Source organism: Podarcis pityusensis, assembly GCF_964106645.2.
Source record: "Podarcis pityusensis genome assembly, chromosome: 1".
Lineage (NCBI taxonomy): Eukaryota > Metazoa > Chordata > Lepidosauria > Squamata > Lacertidae > Podarcis > Podarcis pityusensis.
In genome coordinates this window covers 121,377,903-121,403,723 of record NC_138028.1, presented here as the reverse complement: position 1 = coordinate 121,403,723, position 25,821 = coordinate 121,377,903, and the positions used below count along the sequence as shown (strand labels likewise).

The 25,821-nt window shown below is 42.4% G+C and overlaps 1 protein-coding gene across 2 annotated transcripts in view; it reads right to left on the bottom strand.

The window, feature by feature from the left end:
• The window catches only part of COL3A1 (collagen type III alpha 1 chain), a 93,874-nt gene that overhangs the window by 5,193 nt on the left and 62,860 nt on the right, over window positions 1-25,821 (bottom strand). For both annotated transcript variants that reach the window (XM_081023358.1, XM_081023359.1), the window contains 29 exons: window positions 24,162-24,215; window positions 23,883-23,990; window positions 23,137-23,190; window positions 22,904-23,002; window positions 21,607-21,660; window positions 20,733-20,831; window positions 20,228-20,281; window positions 20,080-20,133; window positions 19,322-19,375; window positions 18,406-18,459; window positions 16,644-16,688; window positions 16,409-16,507; window positions 16,203-16,310; window positions 15,381-15,434; window positions 14,419-14,472; window positions 14,259-14,312; window positions 12,610-12,663; window positions 10,933-11,040; window positions 10,778-10,831; window positions 9,742-9,795; window positions 8,081-8,242; window positions 6,223-6,330; window positions 5,167-5,274; window positions 4,239-4,292; window positions 3,767-3,874; window positions 2,694-2,747; window positions 1,788-1,895; window positions 778-831; window positions 513-620 (listed from right to left, as the gene is read on the bottom strand). In XM_081023358.1, the coding sequence (XP_080879484.1) occupies window positions 513-620; window positions 778-831; window positions 1,788-1,895; window positions 2,694-2,747; window positions 3,767-3,874; window positions 4,239-4,292; window positions 5,167-5,274; window positions 6,223-6,330; window positions 8,081-8,242; window positions 9,742-9,795; window positions 10,778-10,831; window positions 10,933-11,040; window positions 12,610-12,663; window positions 14,259-14,312; window positions 14,419-14,472; window positions 15,381-15,434; window positions 16,203-16,310; window positions 16,409-16,507; window positions 16,644-16,688; window positions 18,406-18,459; window positions 19,322-19,375; window positions 20,080-20,133; window positions 20,228-20,281; window positions 20,733-20,831; window positions 21,607-21,660; window positions 22,904-23,002; window positions 23,137-23,190; window positions 23,883-23,990; window positions 24,162-24,215 (2,232 nt within the window). The remainder of the gene's footprint in view (window positions 1-512; window positions 621-777; window positions 832-1,787; window positions 1,896-2,693; window positions 2,748-3,766; window positions 3,875-4,238; window positions 4,293-5,166; window positions 5,275-6,222; window positions 6,331-8,080; window positions 8,243-9,741; window positions 9,796-10,777; window positions 10,832-10,932; window positions 11,041-12,609; window positions 12,664-14,258; window positions 14,313-14,418; window positions 14,473-15,380; window positions 15,435-16,202; window positions 16,311-16,408; window positions 16,508-16,643; window positions 16,689-18,405; window positions 18,460-19,321; window positions 19,376-20,079; window positions 20,134-20,227; window positions 20,282-20,732; window positions 20,832-21,606; window positions 21,661-22,903; window positions 23,003-23,136; window positions 23,191-23,882; window positions 23,991-24,161; window positions 24,216-25,821) is intronic.

Sequence of the window (25,821 nt, the reverse complement as noted above, 5' to 3'; positions counted from 1 at the left end):
CTGTCACCCAATAGAAACAACAGATATAATAATCATTATCTATTTATTTTATTTTATTCTATTCTATTAATCCTTCTATTTTATCATCATACTGATGAAATACACAAGAACCCAGCTTGAGCTTTGTGAGCAACAAATCTGAATAAATCTGAATAGTGAGGCCAGCTGGATAGACACCTTCACTTTCATTGTAACTGGCTGTGCATGTGGCCAGTTGTAGTGCGGAAGCTGTCTGTTTAGTGCCACCTAATTCCCACACTCAGGATTGGGTACCATAACTGTGGCTCAGGTACAGCTCTCATAAGGAAAAGACATTTGCCTGAAATTCAGCATGGTCAGGCTAAACTCTGCAGCTTTTATTTTTACCACTCTTTATTGAGAAGTGCTGTTCAGATCCCTTTGGGCACAAACTTGATCGCCCTTCTTGTCAAGTCTTGTGCTAGGCTCCCGGATGGTATGGAGACTAGCTTTCAAGATGATGCTTCTCACTTTTCATCATCTGATTCCCTTACCGGAGCACCAGATTCGCCTCTGCTTCCACGAGGACCTGGAGGCCCAATGGGACCTGGGTAGCCACTTGTACCATCTTTTCCAGGTGGGCCATTTGGACCAGGGGGACCCTAAACAGAAGAAGACGAAGACGAAGACGAAGACGAAGACGAAGAAGAAGAAGAAGAAGAAGAAGAAGAAGAAGAAGAAGAAAGTTAGTTCTCTCTCAACTGTCTAGCCATAATTTGAGCATGCATTCAGGCTGGACAGAATCAACAGGTTACTTACTCTTGCACCAGCAGGTCCTGGGCTTCCACTTGGACCTTGGGGACCCAATGCACCCTGTCAAAAAAATAATAATGATGTAGATTTAGTAAAATCCAGTTTTTTTCATTCTTTTCTTTACATTGGAACACCTGTATTGTTGCACTCACTACAAGATCTGGCAATCCACAGAAGATGAATATATACCGTATTTTTTGCTGTATAAGACTCACTTTTTTCCTCCCAAAAAGTAAGGGGAAATGTGTGTGCGTCTTATGGAGCGAATACAGGCTGTGCAGCTATCCCAGAAGCCAGAGCAACAAGAGGGATCGTTGCGCAGTGATCCCTCTTGCTGTTCTGGCTTCTGAGATTCAGAATATTATTTTTTCTTGTTTTCCTCCTCCAAAAACTAGGTGTGTCTTATGGTCTGGTGCGTCTTATAGGGTGAAAAATATGGTGTGTATCTACAGCTATTCGGCATGCAAGTTAACTGGAACATCAAACTCCAACAGTAGAACCTCTCTAGATATCAGATGCATGGCATCAGGTATGGGGCAAGTAAAGGTGGGGCTTTAAAAGAACAAACTGGGAGCTTAAATTGAAATCCTGATTGTTCATTTGTGCAACAAGGCATGCTCCCCCTGCCCATCCAGCTGAGATGGGTAAGGAGTTTCTCTCATGCATTGCTGCCAAGGATATTGGGATATCCCAAAAGGTTCAACTTTACTCCCACAAAAATGAAATAATTATATGCCCAAGTGATATTGCTAGGCATGTTTCCTCCATGAAACATAACGAAGGCTCAGGACACAGGGTGGTAAATTCCAGAACACCTGCAAAATCACTCCTGTTTTCCTCTGCCAAAACATTAAATTGTACATCATTTGGTGGATAATCCAGGCACTGTAGGGATCACTTGTGATACTTTTCATTCTTGTCAAAGTTACATATTGTGCTAAACTCTGGGGTCATGAAACAAATCCAGCATTTCCCCCCTCTTACGCAAGGAAGGCAGGAGAGTTCTGCAAACTTACACTTGGACCAGGGGGTCCGGGGTTACCAGGGAATCCTCGATGGCCTTTTATCCCATTGCTGCCACGTTCACCGGCTTCACCTTTGTCACCACGTGCACCCGCAGGGCCCTTGTAGAAGCATATTGACAAAGAGTTTTCATAAGAGTATACTTGGGTTTAATGAGAACTAGTAATATAATAATAATAATAATAATAATAATAATAATAATAACAATAATAATAATTTATTATTTATACCCCGTCCATCTGGCTGGGTTCCCCAGCCACTCTGGGCGGCTTCCAACAAAACACTAAAATACAATAACCTATTAAATATTAAAAGCTTCCCTAAACAGGGCTGCCTTCAGATGTCTTCTAAAAGTTTGGTAGTTATTTTTCTCTTTGACATCTGGTGGGAGGGCGTTCCACAGGGCGGGCGCCACTACCGAGAAGGCCCTCTGCCTGGTTCCCTGTAACTTGGCTTCTCGCAGTGAGGGAACCGCCAGAAGGCCCTTGGTGCTGGGCCTCAGTGTCCAGGCTGAACGATGGGGGTGGAGACGCTCCTTCAGGTATACTGGGCCGAGGCCATTTAGGGCTTTAAAGGTCAGCACCAACACTTTGAATTGTGCTCGGAAACGTACTGGGAGCTAGTGTAGGTCTTTCAAGACTGGTGTTATATGGTCTCGGCGGCCGCTCCCAGTCACCAGTCTAGCTGCCGCATTATGGATTAGTTGTAGTTTCTGGGTCACCTTCAAAGGTAGCCCCACGTAGAGTGCATTGCAGTAGTCCAAGCGAGAGATAACTAGAGTATGCACCACTCTGGCGAGACAGTCCGCAGGCAGGTAGGGTCTCAGCCTGCATACCAGATGGAGCTGGTAGACAGCTGCCCTGGACACATACATGCAAAGTTCTGAAGCAGAGACTTACGGGAGCACCACGGGCACCGGCAGGGCCAGCGGGGCCGACTGGACCAGCAGGTCCCTGTAACAAAGAACAACACAGGATTATGTCTATGCCAAGCATCAATTTTCTGGATATAAACTGGATGTGTCACAAAACAGAGAAAACATTCACATCTCTACTAGTAAGCTCCCAAATATATTAGCAAACATAATGAACAAACATCACTTCAATGACTTCCATTTTCAAAAAATATATATGCTCAGGGCTTTTTTCAGCCAGAACTAATTGGAACTCAGCTCTCAGGTGGGTGCCGTTGCCATTACAGTGGTACCTTGGGTTACATACGCTTCAGGTTACAGACTCCGCTCACCCAGAAATAGTACCTCGGGTTAAGAACTTTGCTTCAGGATGAGAACAGAAATCGTGCAGCGGCAGCATGGCGGCAGGAAGCCCCATTAGCTAAAGTGGTGCTTTAGGTTAAGAATAGTTTCAGGTTAAGAAAGGACCTCCATACTTAACCTGTACTTAACCTGAGGTACCACTGTATAAGAGAAAAGGGAGGCATTCATGGTGCACCTCTTTTTCTAGAAAAATAACACTTTGTCGTCAGCATAGTTTTTCACAGTGCCCTCAGGTCATGTTGGTGTATGCCCCGGATTTAACTTGGAGAGGCTTTTCATTGGGAAAAATGGCAGTAGGTCGTTGAAGAAACCAAATTCAAGTTGTTTCAGTGGAGGAAATTCTGTTCTAGAGCACTAGAGTATGACACATGGTCACATCCCACTGTTTTCAGCATTTCAAAAGAAATGTCATTACAAATAACTAAATCATTTTGAAAATTCCTGTTTTGATATGCCTTTTTTCCCCCAATTGCTAGATAGTGGGATCGACTCGAAGCAATTCACCCGAAGAAAATTCGCTGAACGGGCAAGCTAAATCTCTTGGGAAAGTGCCTTCATCTCTGTGGTATTCCTGATGGCTTCCCCGCTTCCTTGTGGTGTCAGACGGAGGTGGAAAAAGCATAGCGTACTGTTAATACACTGCTAGTTTACTATCACATAGATGCTAGTAAGAAAACATAGGAAGGCAGCACTTACTGGATGTCCTCTCTCGCCTGATTTCCCAGCTGGACCAGTATTACCTGGGGGACCCACATGACCCGGAGCCCCTGGCAAACCAGGAGAACCATTTTCACCACGATCACCCTGAGGAGACAACAAATGGCCAACGTGAGGAATTCATTTAATTTTCTAAATGACCATAAACACAGTCAAATGCTAGTACGGTGGTACCTTGGTTCCCGAACGGCTTAGTTGACAAACAAATTGGCTCCTGAATGCCGCAAACCTGGAAGTAAGTTTTCTGGTTTGCGAACGTTTTTCAGAAGCCGAACATCCGTTTTGGCTGTTGGCATTGGTCACACGCCTTGGTTTGTGAACATTTTGGAAGTTGAATGGATTGAGTTCGAGAACCAAGGTGCCACTGTATTGATTAGGACTAGCAGTAGTAACCACAATCACTGGGATCTGAAAGAGCACACATGACCACCATGGTTAAGTCGCTTCTCACCTTTGGTCCTGAAGACCCATCACGACCTGGTAAACCATCTGATCCAGGGTTACCCTGAGAAATATGGGAGAAAGAAGGCTTTAAATATAAGTATAAACAGGTTGAAGCAAAGGGAAAGACTGGATTTCTTAAAAGAAATCCTTTAACATTTAGGAAATATTTAGCTCTGGAGTGATATCTCCACCAAAAGTTTAACTTTGAAATTATCGTGGTCCTAATGGCATGTCAAAATAGGCTGCTGGTGCTCTTCTGAGACTGCTCACTCATTAAGGGATTTCCCACACATCACACATGAAGAGGAACGCAGTACCACATGCTGATATGCGTGCCCGAATAGGGAATCACACATTAAACTTCCATGCTACCTCTGACACAATGCTTTTCATTGAAACTGCTCTTATGTTCAGCTGTGAGTCTGAATTAAACCATAATCATGTGAAGAGAAACCAAGCACAAAGATATGCAAATAAGCCTTTAATGTCTAGGCATAGACCAGTTTGGACAGGTTCCTTCTCTGGTCTGCTTGGAGTCTCTGCCCCCAGAAGGCTGGCTGTTGCAGCTGACTGGCCACAGGGGTGCAAAATAAGCAGTGCTACAGTCATGCAACAGTCACTCAGGCACACCAGAGAAAGCTTGTCCAGGTCTCCCTCCAACCCAGGTGACAGCAACAAATGGGTCTCCCAGGAAGTAAGGGCCTTTGTCTTGTATAGTAATCAAATTCAAAGAAATCAAGCAATGCACATGCATGGGTGCAAACCAGTATCCAGCTTTCCACAGAAGGAAGACCAAGTCTTTCCTAGTCTCTGTACTAGGATGTACAGCAGGATGTTTGAATGAGGCTAATTTGTCTCATTTTAGGTGGGCAAAATTTCTACATGCAGTGTGTGTTTATCCCTAGGATAGAACGAAGATGAAATTCTTTCCATACGTCTCTGCCTGGTTCTCCGGGTGCTCCATTTAGGCCCATTGGACCTGGTGGCCCTTGAGGTCCTCGTTCTCCTGGGCTACCATTGGATCCTGGTTTGCCATCTTCACCCTGCAATGGAAAAACAGATGGATTAATGACATACTGACATTTTTAAAACAAACCCTGCTAAATGTGAGCTATTGTAGGCATGAAGAAGTTAAGACCAGAGAGATCTGTTCCTAGACTCAGCTAGGTCAAACCCCTTCTCGAGGGAGAAAGTGAAGCTGCTTCTTTTCCTATTCCTCACTCTCTCTTCTCACTATATAATCCACCAAGACAGACGGATCTGAACTTGCATGTTTGAAACTATATGCTGTATTAGGCACCCAAGAGTAATCTACCTGTGTTCTCCTTGCTGCTGCGAGGAACAATGCATGAATCAGACCTTAGGAGTTAGTAAGTAAAGCTTTTAAATTTACTTGAGTGTGTGGTCTGTTCATTGCTAGAGGGGTAGAGAGGTGGCAAGAGCTTTAAAGCAATGGGATATGCAAAGGGGCTCAATAACATTTCTGCCCATCATAAGCAAACTCCAAAACTACCGGGGGGGGGGACCTCTCATTCCCTTGATGCCAGCTAATTATACCAGCTTGCACCCATATTGAAAGCTGCTGGCTAGTCAAAAGCTGCCCCCATGGGGCTGACCCAGCCACTTCCTGCCTCCAGCAGTATTGCATTGCATCTGTCAGTAAATAATTAAGCTTGTTCTTCCTTGGACTCTATTCAGTGAAGGCAATTGATTACTACCATCTCTCCCACCACACTGACCATCATTGACATAATGTCACCTTATATTACCACAAAACTGCTGATACTGACACGAAAATGGAATTATATGTTTTATAACTCTGGAGGAAATCACTGATCACTGGAGACTTGTCCACAAAACAGCTTCCTCACACATTTCTTTATGAAGCTCTCTCTCACACACACATCACTTCAAGACCTAATTTCTAAAACACAAAACGTTTGTTATGTTAAATAATTTGGAGAATTAAAAGTAACGGGGTAATGCCTTACCTTTCCGCCAGGTGCGCCATTGGCACCAGAGGGACCTCTCGGGCCGGGCAGTCCTACAGAACCACGTTGCCCAGGTATGCCACCCAATCCTGAAGGACCTGGAAAACCCTACGAAGAGAAATACAGAAACAAATTTGTTTATGGGATTTATTTACTGATTGTATTTATCACCTTGGACAATAAACATTTTCCCCAGACCAACAAATACAGATGCAGAAAATGGCTTTTGAAGCTTACTGAGATATGTGTAGCTGGGGGGGGGGGGGAGAAGGTTTCTATTGCAGAACGTGCTCAGCTGAGCAGAGATGGTACAGATGAAAATGCACTCCATGCCTTGCAGAGCATAATGGAGACCATCTTCCCTGACACCTACAAGGTCTCCCTCTCCACATTAACATTAGGCTTGAAAGAAGCGGTATATTGTAGCCAACAGAACAGTGTGGTGTGTGCTTGGTTGCAGTGTTTGTGTGCTGCCCATAACCGCTTCTCCAGTGAGCAAATGGGCCTATGGACCTCTAAAGGTTGGTGGGCCCTGTCACGATTATGGGCTTATTTCAGCCTCCATATTTCTTAGAAATAGTGTTCTGATAAAACTTTTGATAAGGCTTTTAGATAATGATTAATCCAATCTTAGGTCCCCAGACGTTGTTGGACTGCAACCCCCACAATCCTGTGCCATTTACCCAGATGGCTGGGGCTGATCAACAACATTGAGGAACCCAAAGATTGAGGAAGGCTGACTTAAAGTCTTGCCTCTCACCAATTATGTTTAAGGGGGGTGGGATACTTTTTACATTCTGAGTTGTTCCATTTCTAAGAAACAGAGGAATGGTGGAGGCATAATGCAGAACCATAGTTTGGCGCTATGTGAATGAGCCTGGAAGAAACATCGAGCTTGAAGTATTCTCCTGTTCATGAGCCTGGGAAATTCTTCCCTCATTTCCTGGTTTGAGGCCAACCATAGTTTACCATTTAATGTGAACTGGCAAACTATGATTTGAGCTTGCCCTGAAAACTAGGATCGAAAACCATTATCCAGTCCTGTGATATAGATAAAACAATGTGTATGTTTAGGTAAAGGGACCCCTGACCATTAGGTCCAGTCGTGACCGACTCTGGGGTTGCGGCGCTCATCTCGCTTTATTGGCCGAGGGAGCTGGCGTACAGCTTCCGGGTCATGTGGCCAGCATGACTAAGCCGCTTCTGGCGAACCAGAGCAGCACACGGAAACGCCGTTTACCTTACCTATTTATCTACTTGCACTTTTTCGAACTGCTAGGTTAGCAGGAATGTGTATGTTTGCTCCTTACTATTTGAAGAGTGTTAACAAAAACTTAAGTAAATGAATTTTTTTTGTAGCGCTGTTAAATCTCCATGCAGCTAGCCTCTTAAGCCTTGCTGCCAGACTGGAGGAGACAGCAGCCAATAGCCAGCCAGCCAGCCAGCCAGGCACTGCCCTCCAGGTGGGGCCATTGATTAGCCTGTCAGGAGATGGTGTCATGGGCAGGAAGACCACCCCTGAACTCCCGCTGGCCATGGGGAATTCCCCTTCAATGGCCTATGCCTAAGCCATCAGAGGAAGGAGGCCAAGAGTAAGGAGCTGCAACTGTTCCCCACCCCCGGGAGAGTGATGAGCAGCCATTTTGACATGCAGGCAAGGCAATACATTGATTAAGAAGAAGAGCTGCTATGACTAGCTGTAAAGATTGGTCCTAATTTATCACACACCCACAACAGATCAGTGTAATCACTGCATCTGTAATTTTAACGTATCAGAAGCAAGACATCACAGGAAAACTGTAATCTTTCACTGAATATTTTAAACTCTATTTTGTAGACTCCCAAATAATGTACTTACTGGTTCTCCTTTTACACCTGCTGGACCTTTTTCACCTGGTGGGCCAGGCTCACCTTTGGGACCAGCAGCTCCTGGGCCACCAGCAGGACCAGTAGAACCAGCTGGGCCAGGAGGACCATCCTTGCCTGGGGGACCCGCATTGCCAGGAAGTCCTGGGTTACCCTAGGAGTCAATATTTGAAAGTGATGCTTGACATACAGTATTTGAATCAACACTCTTAGAATACCAAAATAATGGAGAATTTATGATATGTGCAAAGGAGATAGGCCTCCTTGATTTAGACTTGCCACCCTTCAATATGGATTGAATTGTGCTCTATGAACACATTCAAAAGTAACTCATAAAAAGAAGAGATGCTTTGAGAGTAAAGCAGACTATGGATGAACAACATAATAGCAAATGGGGGGTGGGTTTGTTAGCAGAACACAAACATTATTATTATTATTATTATTATTATTATTATTATTATTATAATGTATTTATTCCTTGTCCTAAGTCTTGCTTGGATCCAGTTGAAGGAATTGTTCTTCGCAGCTAGGCTTTAGTTCAAGCCAAGTTGCAAAAGGACATTTTGCTATATAGAAGAAGAAGAAGAAGAAGAAGAAGAAGAAGAAGAAGAAGAGGAGTTTGGATTTGATATCCCGCTTTATCACTACCCGAAGGAGTCTCAAAGTGGCTAGCATTCTCCTTTCCCTTCCTCCCCCACAACAAACACTCTGTGAGGTGAGTGAGGCTGAGAGACTTCAGAGAAGTGTGACTAGCCCAAGGTCACCCAGCAGCTGCATGTGGAGGAGCGGAGACGCGAACTCGGTTCACCAGATTACGAGTCTACCGCTCTTAATCACTACACCACACTGGCGACAGCATGATCTCAAACCAGGTGGCATAGGAGCAAAGGAAAGGAGCAATGGCCTGGAGAAAGATTGCCGGGTGGCACAGATGCCGCCATGGCCTCCCATTTCCATTGCTGAGATTTTTGACCTCTCATAGAGGCCAACAGGTTCTTGCAAAGGGGTTGGAGTGGCAGGCCGTTTAACAGGGCAGGGCAGCCCACCATTCACCTCTTCCACACATCGTGGGCCAGTTTTACAGCCCTCCATCCCTTGGTTTAGAGTCTTCCACTGAGGCATTGAGTGGCTGCTGGTTTTCAGAGCCAGAAGAAATTTGACTCATAACCACAACTGGCCTTTGGTTGAGAAGATTCGCTTTTCACTTAGTGGATTTCATGGGGTTGTTGGGCCTGATACATAGACATATGTCACAACTTGTGTGGAAAAGGCATTGGGTAGGATTTAAGCACAAGGAGTCACGAAGAGGCACATCAGCTGCTGGCCTGAGTGTGACCCTGAATTCCACCCAGAGGTTTCTTCCTTACAGCTCTGATGTAGGTGAGTCTGGAAGAACCTAAGCAGGCAATATCGGAGGCTCTGTAGTTTGGGGCAGGTTGGCGTTTCTCCATCAGGAAGCTTGTTTTGTAATTTATTAAAACAAAAACCAGTTGATTAAGACTTCACAAGCAATATGTGCACAACTTATGGGCAAGTAAATTTTCAAATTCATGTCCATGGAGGTGGGCACTCATCCCTGGCCACTTGAGAACTCAAAGGCAACTGGAGACATTAGTAGCATGGAAAGGATTAGGAAATGGTAGGTATTCTTACACTGTTGCCTGGAGGGCCAGGTAAGCCACGAGTACCAGGAAAGCCAGCCTGACCCTGAAAAATATAAATGATGCTCAAGTTAACAGGTCATAAAACACTAGTATCTTCAAATACCGAAAAGCAGAATTCAAGAGACTGAAATATCCTTAAGTACATAATTAAATCACCTACTTTGATGACTATGTTGGAAGTTACTACATGAGAGTGAAAAATAACAGCATTTTTTACATGGCAACTAACTGAGATTTATATGGCGAATGTGCCTGTCATAAACACGTCTGGAAACACAAGATTATTGTGGCAACCTAAAGAGTCCTAGAAGTATTGCAGCAGAACTTTTCTGGACTTGATAAGATGCAGAAAGCGTTATCCTCTGTTGGCAGATATATATTAAGAGACCAATGCTAGAGCATCTTTGTGCAATATGTAGCCATGTTGTGAAAAGATATGAATGCATTTCCATTTTATCTCCACGTAAGAACGGGAGGTCAACATTTTACAATGGATGGGCTGGTCTAACTAAATAATAATCATTTTTATTATTTGTACCCCGTCCATCTAACTGGTTACCTCAGCCACTCTGGGTAGCTTCCATCATATAACAAAACACAATACAACATTACACATTAAAAAGCTTTCCTATGTAGGGCTGCCTTCAGATGTCTTCTAAAGCTTATATAGTTACTCATCTCCTTGACATCTGATGGGAAGGTGTGCCACTACCAAAAAGGCCCTCTGCCTGGTTTCCTGTAGCTTAACTTCTCACAGAAAGGGAACTGCCAGAAGGGCCTCGGTGTATGTCAAAGCATGCATCAAAATACTTTTGTTAATTAGAGCTTTCAGGCCAGTTGAACCAAGCATGTAGTACCTAAACTATCTAAACTACTTTCTTATTTATCTATGTCAGGGGACTCTAGCATGCTTCTCTTAGATCACAGTATACTTTAGCAAGTGCAACTACTTGCATCTGACTGGAACTGGAATATGCATCACCATTGCTTACTGATACAGAAGAGACTGAAAAAACAATACTCACTACTGGGCCTGGTGAACCTCGCTCTCCTTTTCCTCCTGGGGGACCGGCTGGACCCTAGACAGGATATGAGAACGATACATCATAATGCCAGAAGGAAAATACAGACCAGCAATACATTGACTTCATAAACATTAGATTAGGATATCTATGCTTACGGGTGCTCCAGGGCCTCCTGATGGACCAGCAGCGCCGGGGGCTCCAGGTTCACCACGCTCACCAGAAGGGCCTTTCTCTCCTTTTCCACCAGGTTCTCCATTTTGTCCCTATAGAAAAGTAAGACATGCATGTTAAACATCAACATTATTATCAGTAGGAGACACAGGATTTCTTTTTCCCCAGCCAGAATATGCCGAAACTCAGTTACAGCACCTCTCAGGTAGGCACCATTGCCATTAAAAGAGAACAAGGGAGTTCCAGCACCTCTTTTTCTAGAAAAATAGCACTGATGAGATATAATAATGACTGATTACGAGGTGAATAATGAGACCTAACAGTAGCTATTGAGTCCTGCTCCCCTGCTTTTTTGCGGGGGCTGCAAATCCTGTCATGGATGATTCTGGTAGAAAGCCTCTCTGAGCTTGTCTTTGGCTGGGGAGGGCGGGCTATAAATAAAATTTTATTATTATTATTATTATTATTAAAGAGTGCTTTGGGAAAGCTGGAATCCAAATTTAATCACCTGTCAAGCTCAATGTTTTTTTCACTGTAGATGCAGTTAAAGATGCTTATCGCAAAGTAGTGTGCACAGAGCTAATGTCTTATTAATTTCCCTGACAACTTCACTCAAAGACTGGGCTTTTCAAAAGACCACGATTCCTCCTTGGTTCTGCTCTCCAGCTCCAGCATTTATTGCTTATAAAAGGTGTTACAGGCAATCTCAGTGCAGCGCCTCAAGAAGCAACTGGTTGCAGCAGGGCATTCTGCTGTGATCAAAGGAGCACTCAAATAACCTTACTATGGGGGTTATTGATGTTTACATGTCACTGAGGTTTTTTCTTTTGTTAAATCGCTATATTTTAAAAAGCAGCAGCCAGGTGTACTTGATGCAGAAGGAGAAGCAAGCACATCTGGATTACTATTAGACAAGTGGATGTGCACCAAAAGCTTGCTGTGCATCCTTCCTCCTAATAGTAGAGCTCCTGTTCAGGGTCCTAGGCAGCCATTTTCTCAGTTGTTCGGCGTCTAAGCCAGCTGGTCTTTCCCAACAATTATGGTATCCTAGATTCTGTGGTTGCTGGGCATGCTCAGTCCTTATGGCTAGGCGTTTCTGTTTTTGGTTTCTAAAACATTTATTGTACTTCTGCAAATATCGGAGTTTCACAGAAACCTCTCTCTTGTTTCTGTGGCTTGGTTTTCGAACAGCCTAGTTCTCGAACGTTTTGGCTCCCAAACGATCAAAACCCGGAAGTGACTGTTCTGGTTTTCGAATGTTCTTCTGGAAGCCGAACATCCAACGGGGCTTCTGCAGCTTCTGATTGGCTGCAGGAGCTTCCTGCAGCCAATCAGAAACTGCGATTTGGAAGTCGAACGCTTTGGAAATTGAATGGACTTCTGGAACGGATTCCGTTCGACTTCCAAGGTACAACTGTAGTTCTATTAGCACTCAATGCCTGAATTTACTAGAAGGTTCAATATTTATAGGAAGCTGTTGCCTTCCTCTTGCTATGCACAGGTGAGAGTGAAAAAGGGGTAATAATTATCTTCTGATGTACTTAAAATCTATGGGAAAAGACTAGGAAAATACAAAAAAGGATCTATCTATCTATCTATCTATCTACCTATGTCCCTCCCTCCCTCCCTTCCTCCCTCCCTTCCTCCCTCCCCATACTTACAGGAGCTCCAGGGAAGCCAGCTGGGCCAGGGGGTCCTTGCTCTCCTCGATCACCCTGAAAAGGTCAATGAGTAATACAATTAAATCACCTCAGAAGTTTGCAAAGTACCACCTCTATTGTTGTTCCTATTTCAGCTGCTCTGGTTTGCAGATATTCTGCATTTGCAGGGTCCCCCTATTCTCTCCTTTCAAGACATCAAACTGTTTACAACATCCAAGAAAGTGTGCAAAAGCTTTGATACCCCTTCATAACTGGTTATGCTTTGTTAGCTTGGCAACTTCTTATGGAAATGACTTGATCAAGGATAGGTAAAAGTAAAGGGACCTCTGACAGTTGAGTCCAGTCGCGAATGACTCTGGGGTTGCGGTGCTCATCTCGCTTTACAGGCCGAGGGAGCCGGTGTTTGTCCGCTTCTGCAGACAGTTTTTCAGAGTCATGCGGCCAGCATGACTAAGCCGCTTCTGGCGAACTAGGGCAATGCACGGAAACACTGTTTACCTTCCCACCGGAGTGGTACCTATTTATCTACTTGCACTTTGACGTGCTTTCGAACTGCTAGGTTGGCAGGATCTGGGACCAAACAACGGGAGCTCACCCTGTCGCAGGGATTTGAACCGTGACCTTCTGATCAGCAAGTCCAAGCGGCACAGTGGTTTAAACCACAGCGCCACCCGCGTGGCTATCAAGGATAGCAAGCGCCTAAACCCAGACTTTGCTTGAATGCCCTATACATTGACTCATTCCCCACCTGCTGTGTTCAGTTCCTTTCTTATTTCTTTATCTGTTTTGTATACCAATGCAAGAAAGCCATGCATTCCTCCCCTCCCTCTTTGAGATTTTCATATGTTTCTCAGGGGTCCAAATGTACTCTGTGTGGCAGGAAAGTTAAATAAACCCACAAATGGACATTCTAATAATGAACTATTATTTATCAAGCAGCTAGGAAATGATCAATAATATTTTAAATAGGACAATAAGGTTAATTTCCCTCATAGGGAAGAATCAATAATATGCATGTATGTCACCTTGGGTTCCATGATGGAAGAAAGGTGGGATATGAATGCAAGAAAAATAAATAAATAAGAATAAACGTTGATTATATTCTTGTACGTATCTACATGGCCAGACTGCTTTGCTAAAGATGCTTATTTTGACGATAGTGTTATGTGCTAGGCATCAATTTTAGTTACACGATTTTATGCCACCAGCAGAGTTAAATGTTTAAAATGTATCAGTAGAGATCTTATAACAGATTATTATAAGAAAAATGAATAGGGTACTGTTGAAATCATGGCTCCTTAAATTTGCGTAAATGTAAAATGTTAGCGGGGGAAGGGAAAGGAGAGGGAAATATGTGTACAGGTTCCTATTGGTTGGTAGTGAAATTTGTGAGATTATGCATGTAATTTAGTACAGAAGAGGGATTGATTTACTTTCATGTATAGTTTTAAAATACATGCCAAAAAGAAATGATATTCTGGCACCTTCTATTATATATTGATCCCTAAGCAAGCAATCCAACACTCAAGAGTACTATATGTGAAGTCAATGGGTTATACAGAGCTACATTTCTTCCTTGGAAAATACTTTAGAAGCAGTACAAAACAAAAATTTGCTTAAATTATGATTGAAAATAAAGGATCTCTTACGGGACCACCACGGGGACCTGTTGGACCATGAGGCCCAGCTGTACCAGGCTCTCCCTGAAAGAAAAGAATATATATTTTTTTCAGAATTGGATTCTTCAAAATGTGCACAGTTGACATTTACATATGAATAATAATTGCCATTTTGGAATGAGACCCATACCTTGTCTCCTGGTTGGCCTGCTGGACCGGGGGGTCCAATGGAACCGACAGGACCCTGCAGGATGAAATATATATATTCAGCAGTGTAATATTAATAAAAAATGTGAACATAACTTTCAACAAAGTCTGGAAAGCAAAAGTGTTCTGAATATTCTTCTCCCAGACTTCTGGTTTCCTGCAGAGGTAATGGCGGCGCGGAATTGATCGCTCCGCAAAAGAGGGATCAACTCCGAGGCTTGCAGGGGTTATAGGTGATCTATAGGGTAAATCTGGGTTGTTGTTGTTTTATACTTTCATGCTATAAGAATTAGTGATGGTGCTGAAATTCCAAACTGAGTAAGGGATTGGAACTGAATCTTCCACTTTGGAAATACCAAGCTGAAGTCAAATCTCTGTGTCTCAAAATAGGCTCACCCACTACCAGTTGTCAAAGCTGATCCCCACCACTAAACACACACACACACACACACACACACACACACACGGTTAAGTTAGGGAGAAATGGCTAGGAGGGTTTGAAACAGTCAAACATCTATCAACACTGAGGAACATGGGCTATATAGAAGTTTGCATTGCCTCCCAGCTCAGGAGCATCCACTGCTACATGGGAGCATAGAGTGTGTGGGTTACAATCCCTCCCAGCTTTATCCACTGAGCAGAGAAATATTGGAAAACTGCACTCCCTACTCAGTAAACGCTCCTGAGCATACACATGACTGTCTATTTCCCATGTGACCTGTGTCATTGCTACCAACCCTCCCTGCTGGCCTCCGCTGCTGGTTCCTGCCCTCTGGACTTACCTGACAAGGGGAAGTTTGGGAAACTGGTAGGGAAGGTTAGCAAGGAGCTCCCCAGACTCATATAATGAGCTGGAAGAGAACAATTGGAAATCCACCTTCCCGCCCATAAAGGGATGTTGTAGCCAAGTTATCTAAAAATGAACCCATGGGAAGTTTTACTCACTCGGACACCATCTTTTCCAGGTAAGCCATCTCCACCTCTGCTACCAGGCTCTCCCTGTCAAACAAAGCTTATATGGTTACCCGAACAGGAAAAGGGGAGAAAGAGGAATCACTGCTATTTCTTAACATTGCTAAACCACCAGGAGTCTGTTTGCTGCGATCAGTGTTGTAGATATAATGACTCTCCCAACAGAGTCAATCTACTTAGTGTCTGGGAAAGGGTCATTCCCTCCTCACCAATCTGTAATTTATGTTCATATGCCTATTGTTACCAGTGGCACAGAACTGGTACACAGCGTGCTGTGAGAAAATACTGGTTTTCACAAAGTATATAAAGTATACAAGCAAGGATTAGGAAGTATTAGAAAGTTATGAATCAGGACGCTGATTCAGTCATGGAACTCAAGTGCAAATCTGATCAATAAGTTCAGGGTTAAAGAGTCAAACCGAACCAATCCCACTAATATAAACATAATATGGTGATTAATAGCCCATTCTTAATCCTTTTTGTTTCAATTAGAGTCCTACTGGCTCCAATGGAAGCTAAGTCCATGTAAGTATACTTAGGGCAGGCGTGAGATAGGTATGCTACCTGAAGATTTGACCCCAATATTTTTGTATATCATTTTGTATCCAAAAAGTGGGGATCTCAGGAAAGATAAGTACCTGCAGCTTTTAGTGGCCTCATCTGGCAATGCAGTTTTTCAAGGAACCTATGATCAGGTCAGTAGTAAAGCTAGCCAGATGATCATTATGAGTTTAGAATAGCATGCGTTGTTGTTGTTGTTGTTGTTGTTGTTGTTGTAAGTACAGAAGTGCATACCTTGTCCCCTTTAGGTCCAGGGTTTCCATTGGCTCCTCTATCTCCAGGCATTCCTTGTAAACCTTGTAGTCCGGGACCTCCAGGAGGACCTGGAGGACCACCTGGGCCCTAGTAGAATGTTTTAAGAAGCTATTACATGACAACAAAAGAGGAAGACCGGAAATATTTTGTAAGGTGTGCACAAAACTAAATAAACTTGTACATACCTTTGCACCTTCTGGTCCAGGAGGGCCAGCTCCACCTCTGCTTCCTGGGGGACCTTGAGGTCCTTGTGCACCTCGTTCTCCTGGGATGCCATTTTCACCCTGATATGAATTAAAACATTTTGCTTTGCACGATCTCCAAGGGCCACAGCATGTATTTGTTTGGTTCCCAGCCCCCCGTTCCATACTTAAACACAAACACACACAAAAAACATGGAGCAGTTGTTACAAAATGTACCTTGGTTCCTGGGAGTCCTGGAGCTCCATTTTCACCTCTTGGACCCTGTTATGAACCAAATGCAGATAGATTACTTACATGTTTCATAAAATACTTATTCATTAATGCTTAACATGCACCCAGGCATTTTCTTTTGAGCCATGTCTCCAGTTTATGACCTAATATATACAGTTGTCACACTAATACAATCCATTAGAAGCAGATAAACCTCGTCATTTTTATCATATTGATAAAACCTAGGGACTAGCTTTGCCAAGTGTTATTGGGAGGCATTGCAATATAAAGTTATTTTGTGGGCTTATTACACTTTTGCTGCTCAAATTGTTTCAGATGCTTCTTAATTTTCATGAAAAGTTATAATTAATTGTGTACAAATCTTTGCTGCTCTGAGTAAGATACATTTGTGCAATTGACTTCAAAGTTTGATTTTATTTTTAAAATAAATATTTGTTTTTAAATTACTTTTAATGCTATTAACAAGGGGCACATCTTTCTTTGGTGAAATTTTATGCCATAAATGTGTAAGAGTAATCTGCCCAAATGGATAGAAAAGTTATTATAATGTCCATAATGGAAAACATATCTATAATACCACAGCTGCATTCTGAAACACACTAACTAGGAATTAAGATACATTGAATATGGTAAATCTTACTTTCATGCAAAGCTGCATAATATTGCATTCCTAGCCATCTTAATATAACCTGGCAATGCAATCCTGAGTAATTGATTGGATTTATAGGTCATGTCATGGCCATAGTTCTCAGACGATGGATTACTCACACTTCAGTTGCTAAAGGTTCTGTGTACAGTACAAGTAATAAACTAGACATCTTTCAAAAGCTTACAGTGCATCTAATTATCTGTTATTTTGGTTTGAAGTAAACTATACATTATTTGGATCCAGAAACTGAACCTGTACTAACTTTCTTTAAGGTTTTAAAAAGATAATCCCATTCTAATTTATCAAAACCCTTTTTGACCTGTAGGAAAATGCTAACAACTCACACTCTTTTCTGTCCTCGTGTTTAGTCCTTATATAATAGCTTTTTATGCCCTACAGTTTGTATGAAATCCTGGCATATCGGGAGAATATAGATTTTTATTTAAGTAAGAAGCAAATATTGATGGAAACATTTTGTAGACATTGCTTTAAAAAATATAGCTTTAAAAAAAATCATATTCCCACTAAATATGAATTTATTTGACAACAGTCATGATTATGTGATATGTTTTCTATAAATATGAACCTTGTATTCCACTATGGAATATATTTTATGCTACTCATTCTTTTTAAAGTTTTATATTATTATTATGGTTTATTTTTCTACTATGTTGTAGGTTTTTTTAAAAAAATATTTGGCTCATAAGTCACATCACTTCATAGCAGTAATTACTTGGCATGTAATACCTCATTAATTGTTCATTTAAAGCTATACTAGAAACTAATCCCCACCCCACCACTGCCCCTGGAAAATGGCTCTATGTCAACATACAGTTAGGACTCAGAATTCATTATAGCAACCTTGGAATTTTCCTTGTGTCCCGGGTTTGCTAGGGCTGATATTTCAGCAGTGATATATGCCACCATTTCCAGATATCATTTAGATGCTGCTGTGATAGTATGTGGGAAAGCCTGCATGTTTTTCGCCACACCACTCAGCACTGTGTATCTGTGCATCCATTTTTTTTCTATTTTTTTTCTGGAGGTGAAGATTGAGGGGAAAGAGGAGGGAAAAGAGAAGAAGAAAGGACAACTTACAGCTTCTCCAGGCTTTCCATTCTCTCCGGGTCCGCCAGGAGGACCAGGTAGTCCCTAGGAGAGGCAAAAGAACTTGTTACACATATATAGGTCTGCTTTTCCAGCACATAAACAGCCAAATGGTGTTGCATGACTTTATAAATAAAAATTCAGAAAGAGTAGAAAGTAGCTTCCTCCACTTAGTGATTTCCATCTGAATATAGGCATTATATTGTGTCAAACCACTGACCCATCTTTTCAGTTATTGTCTACTCTGATTGGCATCGGCCTATTTTCCCCACCTACCTGATAATCTTTAACTAGGCCTAGATCCTTAAGCATGCTAAATGGCTACTCCATCTCTGAGTCAATACTATCTCTCTTCCATGATAGAGCATAAACATGCAGTTCAAGAGTAACCCTAACAAAGGGTATGTTTGCAGCATGTCACCAGTAATTGTTCATATAGTCAAATGTGAGGCTAACCTGAAGGGTCTATGTCAAGGAAAACATCTGTAGGAATATTGAAGGAAACCTACAAATAGGATTATAGATAAATTCCTTGGGAGGTATTTATGGATCTTTTACACTTTACGAATATGTCCAACTCCTTTTAGATGACCAGTAGCTAAATTTGATAACCTGATGGTGTCTTTGCAGTTGGGAAAGGCATAAAAATACAGAGTAGGGGAATCTATGGTACCTTGCTTTTTTCTGGCTGAAATTGGCTCAGAGTTACATTGCTCAAATCCCACTGATTCTGATGGGATGGGATAAGCAAGCTGAGTTCAGTATTGCAGACTTGAACATCAAAATATAATTAAATGATTCGTGTCATAAATGCATTTCCACATTTTCGCCCTAACTTGCTTTTAAAGAATCTGGTTTGGGGAAAAATATATACTGAAGAATGAATAACAGCTGAATATCAAAATACCTGGAATCCAGGTGGTCCTGTTGCTCCTGGCTCCCCTCTTTCCCCAGAAGGACCCTGGAAAAACCGAGGGGGAAAGTAGTCATAATAGTTTGCCAACACACTCTACGCATCATTGGCACATCTGTACTCTTTTGTTCCTGGGTATGTTGAGATAAAGAAACAATAAGAGGGCAACACTAATCAAGAAGAAGAGGAGTTTGGATTTGATATCCCGCTTTATCACTACCTGAAGGAGTCTCAAAGTGGCTCACATTCTCCTTTCCCTTCCCTTCCTCCCCCACAACAAACACTCTGTGAGGTGAATGGGGCTGAGGGACTTCAGAGAAGTGTGACTGGCCCAAGGTCACCCAGCAGCTGGCATAGAAGAAGAAGAAGAAGAAGAAGAAGAAGAAGAAGAAGGCGGGAGCAAAAGTACTGAATTCCTGATGAATGATTCCCTGTTCTGCTCCCCTCAATCTCATTTCCAATGCTATCGGAACAAACATACTCATTTCCCCTAAATATCAAAAAATACTTTGCATGGTTACCAGATGAAATTTGTGCCCCACTGCCTGATGTCAAGTAAAGTCCCAGACAGAATTACAGATAGGATGGGTGATAAATTTGTCTTTTTATAGACAATAGTTACAATTTTAGTAGATATGATATAATTGGGATGCTGCAACAGTAATAGCAGGTTGGAGTAGACAACCTTTGAGGCCCCTTCCAACTCTGAGTCTATGAAATTGTTGTCAAGTTTCTCTCTGAAGCTTACTTACAGAAGGTCCTGGAGGGCCTTGTGCTCCTGCTTCACCATCCTTTCCTGGTTGTCCCTGTTAAATAATAAGAATTTGTGTTAGTTACTGTCAGCATAATGCCATAAAGATATAATGTGGAATTACTAGCAGATTGATTAATTCTACTCACCAGTCCGCCAGGAGGTCCAGGTGAACCTCTCTCTCCATTTTTACCTGGTGAACCCTAAGAAATACAAACATATGGCAGAGTTGAAATGTATCTCTGAAATCTTTTTTTGTTTTTAATAGTGGAAAGTTTCAATGGCTGTGGACTGAAAGCAATAAAAGTTCAATATACTACATTCTATTTATTATCAAAATAATGTGATAGAACCATAATTAATGGCCAGTCACAGACATTCAGGGGTGCCATACTCAAAGTAGAAACAGACTGGACTTTTTTTCAGCTGGAACTCACTGGAACTCAGTTCCAGCACCTCTCAGGTGGGTGCCATTGCTATTCTAAGAGAACAACAGAGACATTCATGGTGAGTTCCGGCACCTCTTTTTCTGTAGGAGAAAAAGCACTGGAAACAGATATTCTGTTGTCTGAGTCACAGCACCATGAGTTTATAGAAGCTGTAAGTATAAGTAAGTGTGGCCTCTTAAGTATATATTCTTCAGATTATACTAACCTCGCTACCTTTGGGACCAGGAAAACCCATCACACCTGGTTGACCTCGTGGACCTGCTGGTCCTGGGGGACCACTTCGCCCTGATTCTCCCGGGGACCCCTGATGAAAACAAATGCAAATTAAATGTATAGGGACATGTAAAGAAACAACAGAGAAATATGAAAACGCCAAGGGATCATCTTGCTGTTGTGAATTAAACAAAGACAGTTCTAGATTATCCTGTCATTTTAAACATTCTCAAACGATTTAAAACACACATACACAAACAAGAAAACCCTAAGACACTGAAAGTATAAAGGTAAAGGTAAAGGGACCCCTGACCATTAGGTCCAGTCGCGGACGACTCTGGTGTTGCAGCGCTCATCTCGCTTTATTGGCCGAGGGAGCCGGCGTACAGCTTCCGGGTCATGTGGCCAGCATGACTAAGCTGCTTCTGGCAAACCAGAGCAGTGCATGGAAACGCCGTTTACCTTCCCACTGGAGCGGTACCTATTTATCTACTTGCAGTTTGACATGCTTTCGAACTGCTAGGTTGGCAGGAGCAGGGACCAAGCAACGGGAGCTCACCCTGTCACGGGGATTCGAACCACCGACCTTCTGATTGGCAAGTCCTAGGCTATGTGGTTTAGCCCACAGCTCTACCCACATTCCTACTGAAAGTATACATTCATCTAATAATATTTGGTGTCCCCATGAATGTTAGCTAAGTAGGGTTGACAGTGCCATTTAGTAAAACCCAGAGTAAAAGCTTTGCTAATATAACTTCAGAGCAAACCAATGTACTCAGTAAATTTAAATAAGCTGCTATGTTTATTTTATTACAGGTGTGAAAGTCAAGGATGGTAACAGGAGTGGCATAAAGTTATTTACTTACAGAAGGACCTGGTTTTCCATCCTGTCCTGGGCTTCCTGGGCTTCCTGTTAAACCCTGTGCAAGGAAATGAAAATAGTATTTGTGTAAAAGAGACCTTTCGTAAGAGGACATTTTAGGGTTCCATTTTATTTTTCCCACTGTTACAGCATTAGCCTTGAAGACAAGCTTTATTAAGTGGTAGGGCATGTTATTTTAGGGCATGAAACTTAATTTTTGCTAATCTCTCCAGTGAAGGGTCTTAAAAAAATTGTTTTTGGGTGTGAAAAATTCAAATCTGCTATTATTTTGTGGCTGGACAATTATTAGCTTGGTAAGTCTACTTTTGGTGCAATAGCACACAAAATGCTTTCAGAAAACAAAATAATTTAAATTTTCCCTTCTGCAAATGTCAGGTGATGCTAAATAAATTAATTAAAAATATAACTGCAAGTGCTTGGCAAATATTTTCAATGATTTACACACATTTTGCTTGCTTAGCAAAACTAAATTACATTACTTTAACCAAACTTCCTTTTGAATTCCCAAGTCATGTTACAAATTTTTTATCACCTCTCATTTTTGGAATTCGAAAGTTGACAAATTCAAGATGTCCTAGTGGTGCAGTCAAGAAACAAGTCCACCATTTCTTCTCTATAATGAAGCACAGCTCTTTATAAGCATTGACCACTAAGTGCATAGGTGTAAATGGATTCTCAAGGACTTGGACACTGGTAGGGAATTATCTAGAAATCTAGAAAGTTGGTATCTGGATATTAGCAGAATAAAGTATTGGCATATGAGCTCTTTGTTACTATAGCTAGTCATCTCATCCATCACTAATATGGAATATATATAATATTGTGTGTGTTTGTGTATGTAAAGAACCCCTAGACAGATAAGTCCAGTCAAAGGTGACTATGGGGTTGCGGCGCTCATTTCGCCGTCAGGCTGAGGGAGCCAGCGTTTGTCCACAGACAGCTTTCCGGGTCATGTGGCCAGCATGACTAAACCACTTCCGGTGCAACGGGACATTGTGATGGAAATCAGAGCGCATGGAAACGCCATTTACCTTCCTGCTGCAGCGGTACCTATTTCTCTACTTGAGCTGGTACGCTTTCGAACTGTTAGGTTGGCAGAAGCTGGAAGAGAGCAACGGGAGCTCACCTTGTCACAGAGATTCGAACTGCCAACCTTCTGATCGGCAAGCTCAAAGGTTTGGTGGTTTATAGCAGAGCGCCACCCGCATCCATATCTATATCATCTATATCTATATCATCTATCTATCTATCTATCCCACCCAGAAGGTATTTTAACTTACTCTCATTCCTGGAAGACCTGGGCTACCATCACGTCCTGGTTCACCCTGAACGCCTCTTTGTCCTGCAGGACCAGGAGAACCTCGTTCACCGGGCCCACCCTTAAATGACATTGAAACAAATTGCAATATAGGATTAGTAACAGATTGTGGAAATATAAAGTTGTATTGTAATTTGAGGAAAAACAATAAGCAAAGTAGAAAGTGAACAGTTGAGCAGGAATAGAAGAGTATACCTTTTCACCTGGAAGTCCATTACTGCCAGGAGGGCCGCGAAAACCTGGGGCACCCTGAAGGAAAAAACCAACAGAAATGTTCATGTTGTGGGTCACTTAATAGCAGAGGAAAAGGCTGCGTTGAAGTATGCTACATCCCAACCAAGCAGAGATGTCAAATGCATTTTCAATCTTTTATTTGTACTGAAATGTCCACATAACAGCATATATATGAGATGATGGATGAGATTTAGTCAAAAGAATAACTGTAGGCGACATTTCACATTGGATGAAAAGTTTATCTGTTGCTGCTCTAGAATTCATGTACAATGGACCTGATCCAGCTAATGAAAGGACAAGGTCTTTGTACCGAGGAGCTTACAATTTAATGCTCCCGATGGTGAAAAGTGCTATAGTTGGGGACCACGCTGGAAATCCACGCTGTTTCTCAAAAAATAAAAAATAAAAATAATAAAAATTCAAGAATGACAATCTTGTTGGCTTTTTTCTAGTGAAAAAAGCTCTTACTCCATTACATTCTCTTGAATTTACCATCTTCTGAATAGTCCCTTAAGTTGGGCAAGGCTAATGTTTCGCTGCTTCAGGATTTAGGTTGCAATCCTATCCATACTTAGCTGGAAGTAAGTCCACTGAACTCAGCTGAACTTAATTCTGAGCAGACATGAGTCTGGTTGCACTGTTGGTCACACGAGTCATTTCAAAGGTGTGTTTCCCTTTGTCTAAAACCTGATCTGCTGAGTACTTACGCGTTCTCCTGGACTTCCAGGTATACCATTTGTGCCAGGTTGACCAGGTCCCCCTGCCTTGCCTTCTTCTCCTGGAGGACCAGCAGCGCCGGGAGTACCATTTTCACCCTTATAATGAAATACAATAAAATATTATTAACTGCTAAAGCTGGAGGAGTCCCAAAGATAAAATCTCACTACAACAATGTACTGGTATCTTTTGAAACCAATTTTCCATGAGCAGGAATTACAGTTCCGCCCCATCCAAACCTACTATGTACTGGGTTGACAAATACTCACTCGTTCACCTCTTGGTCCCGGTTCTCCTTTTCCGCCATTCTTACCAGGTTCACCCTAAAGAGAACACACAATCCTTAAAATTTAACCGAAAGACTTATTAAACAGCAATTGTTCCAGCAGGTGAATCACCTCACATTATAAAAAGGTAAAGGTAAAGGACCCCTGGATGGTTACGCCCAGTCAAAGGAGAATATGCGGTGCGGCGCTCATCTCGCTTTCAGGCCAAGGGAGCCGGCGTTTGTCTGCAGACAACTTTCCGGGTCATGTGGCCAGCATGACTAAACAGCTTCTGGCACAACGGAACACTGTGACGGAAACCAGAGTGCATGCAAACACCGTTTACCTTCCTGCCACAGTGGTACCTATTTGCAGTATCTACTTACACCTGTGCGCTTTCAAACTGCTAGGTTGGCAGGAGCTGGGACAGAGCAACAGGAGCTCACCTTGTCATGGGGATTCAAACCGACAACCACAGTGCCACCCACATCCCTATACCTCACATTATACTTCCGATAGAATGTGAGGTTTCACTGACTGAGACCAAATGAACCACACACGCTAGGAGAAAAATTGTGTTGTTCTGAGATTTAGGATCACGTTCTATGCATTCGGCAAAGTGGATTCTGCAGCACTAAAGCTTTTGTCATGACACTCTTTGTCATTTTGCTGCAACAGGGTAGCTACCCCTGCGGTAAAGATTAACGGCTGTTTCAGACATGCGCATTCACCGCTTGACTTGCTTGTTTGAATGAGCCAGCAAAGATCAAACACTACAATGACAGCTTTCATAAAATCTCACAGTGGCTTGGACTTAATCATACATAGAGTAGACCCATTGAAATCAATGGGGCAAGTTAGTCACAGCTAACTTAAGTCTCATTAATTTCAGTGAGGCTACTCTAAGCATGATTATGCCTTGATCAAACATGGCTTTTCAATGCGCTTAGTGTTGAGTAGGCAAGCAAAAAGCAATCTAGTAAAATCTGCTGCTGAATATTCATCTTGAGCTCAAAGTATTGTCAGCAAATATGACCCATTGTCTGCCATGATCTCTCAAGAATTCTTGCTATTTAGGATGCAAGGCACATGGAATTATTCCTAAGCATGACTGAACCCACCCTAAAGTTACGCATTTTTATTTGTCGTGCCACTATATCTAGTAAAATATTTTCTTATCATTAATATTTTTGGCTTCTAGTGCCATCCCCATTTGTATTATATTGTCAAGGCATCGAGAGTCCTCCCCTCCCGTTGATAACTTCACAGATAAGAATTAATGAGCAGTTTATAATTTATAGTCTTTTTTTATTCAGCCATCTGGTTGCAAGCAAAAATCCACATCTCTCCACTAGGAGAGCAGTTGGCTACTCTAAATCCTTCCCCTTCCATCCCCCGCAACATCCTGGGCACCAACAGGAAGTTCCTCCTCTCTGCATTCTTTGTTCTCTAATACAGACAGACCTCCTAGTTCTTGGGGAGGGAGACTCCCTCACACTCTAATGACGCCTCTGCTGGCTGTTCCCTCCCTTCTGTTTCTCTTTCCATTAGCTTGTAGCTAGGTAACTCCTGCCAAAGCTGCTCAGTGTCTGTGTCTCTCCCTGCTTCTGAAACTGCTGGAGACAAGGGGGGACAAATCTTTCCCCTATAGCTCCTCTTCAGA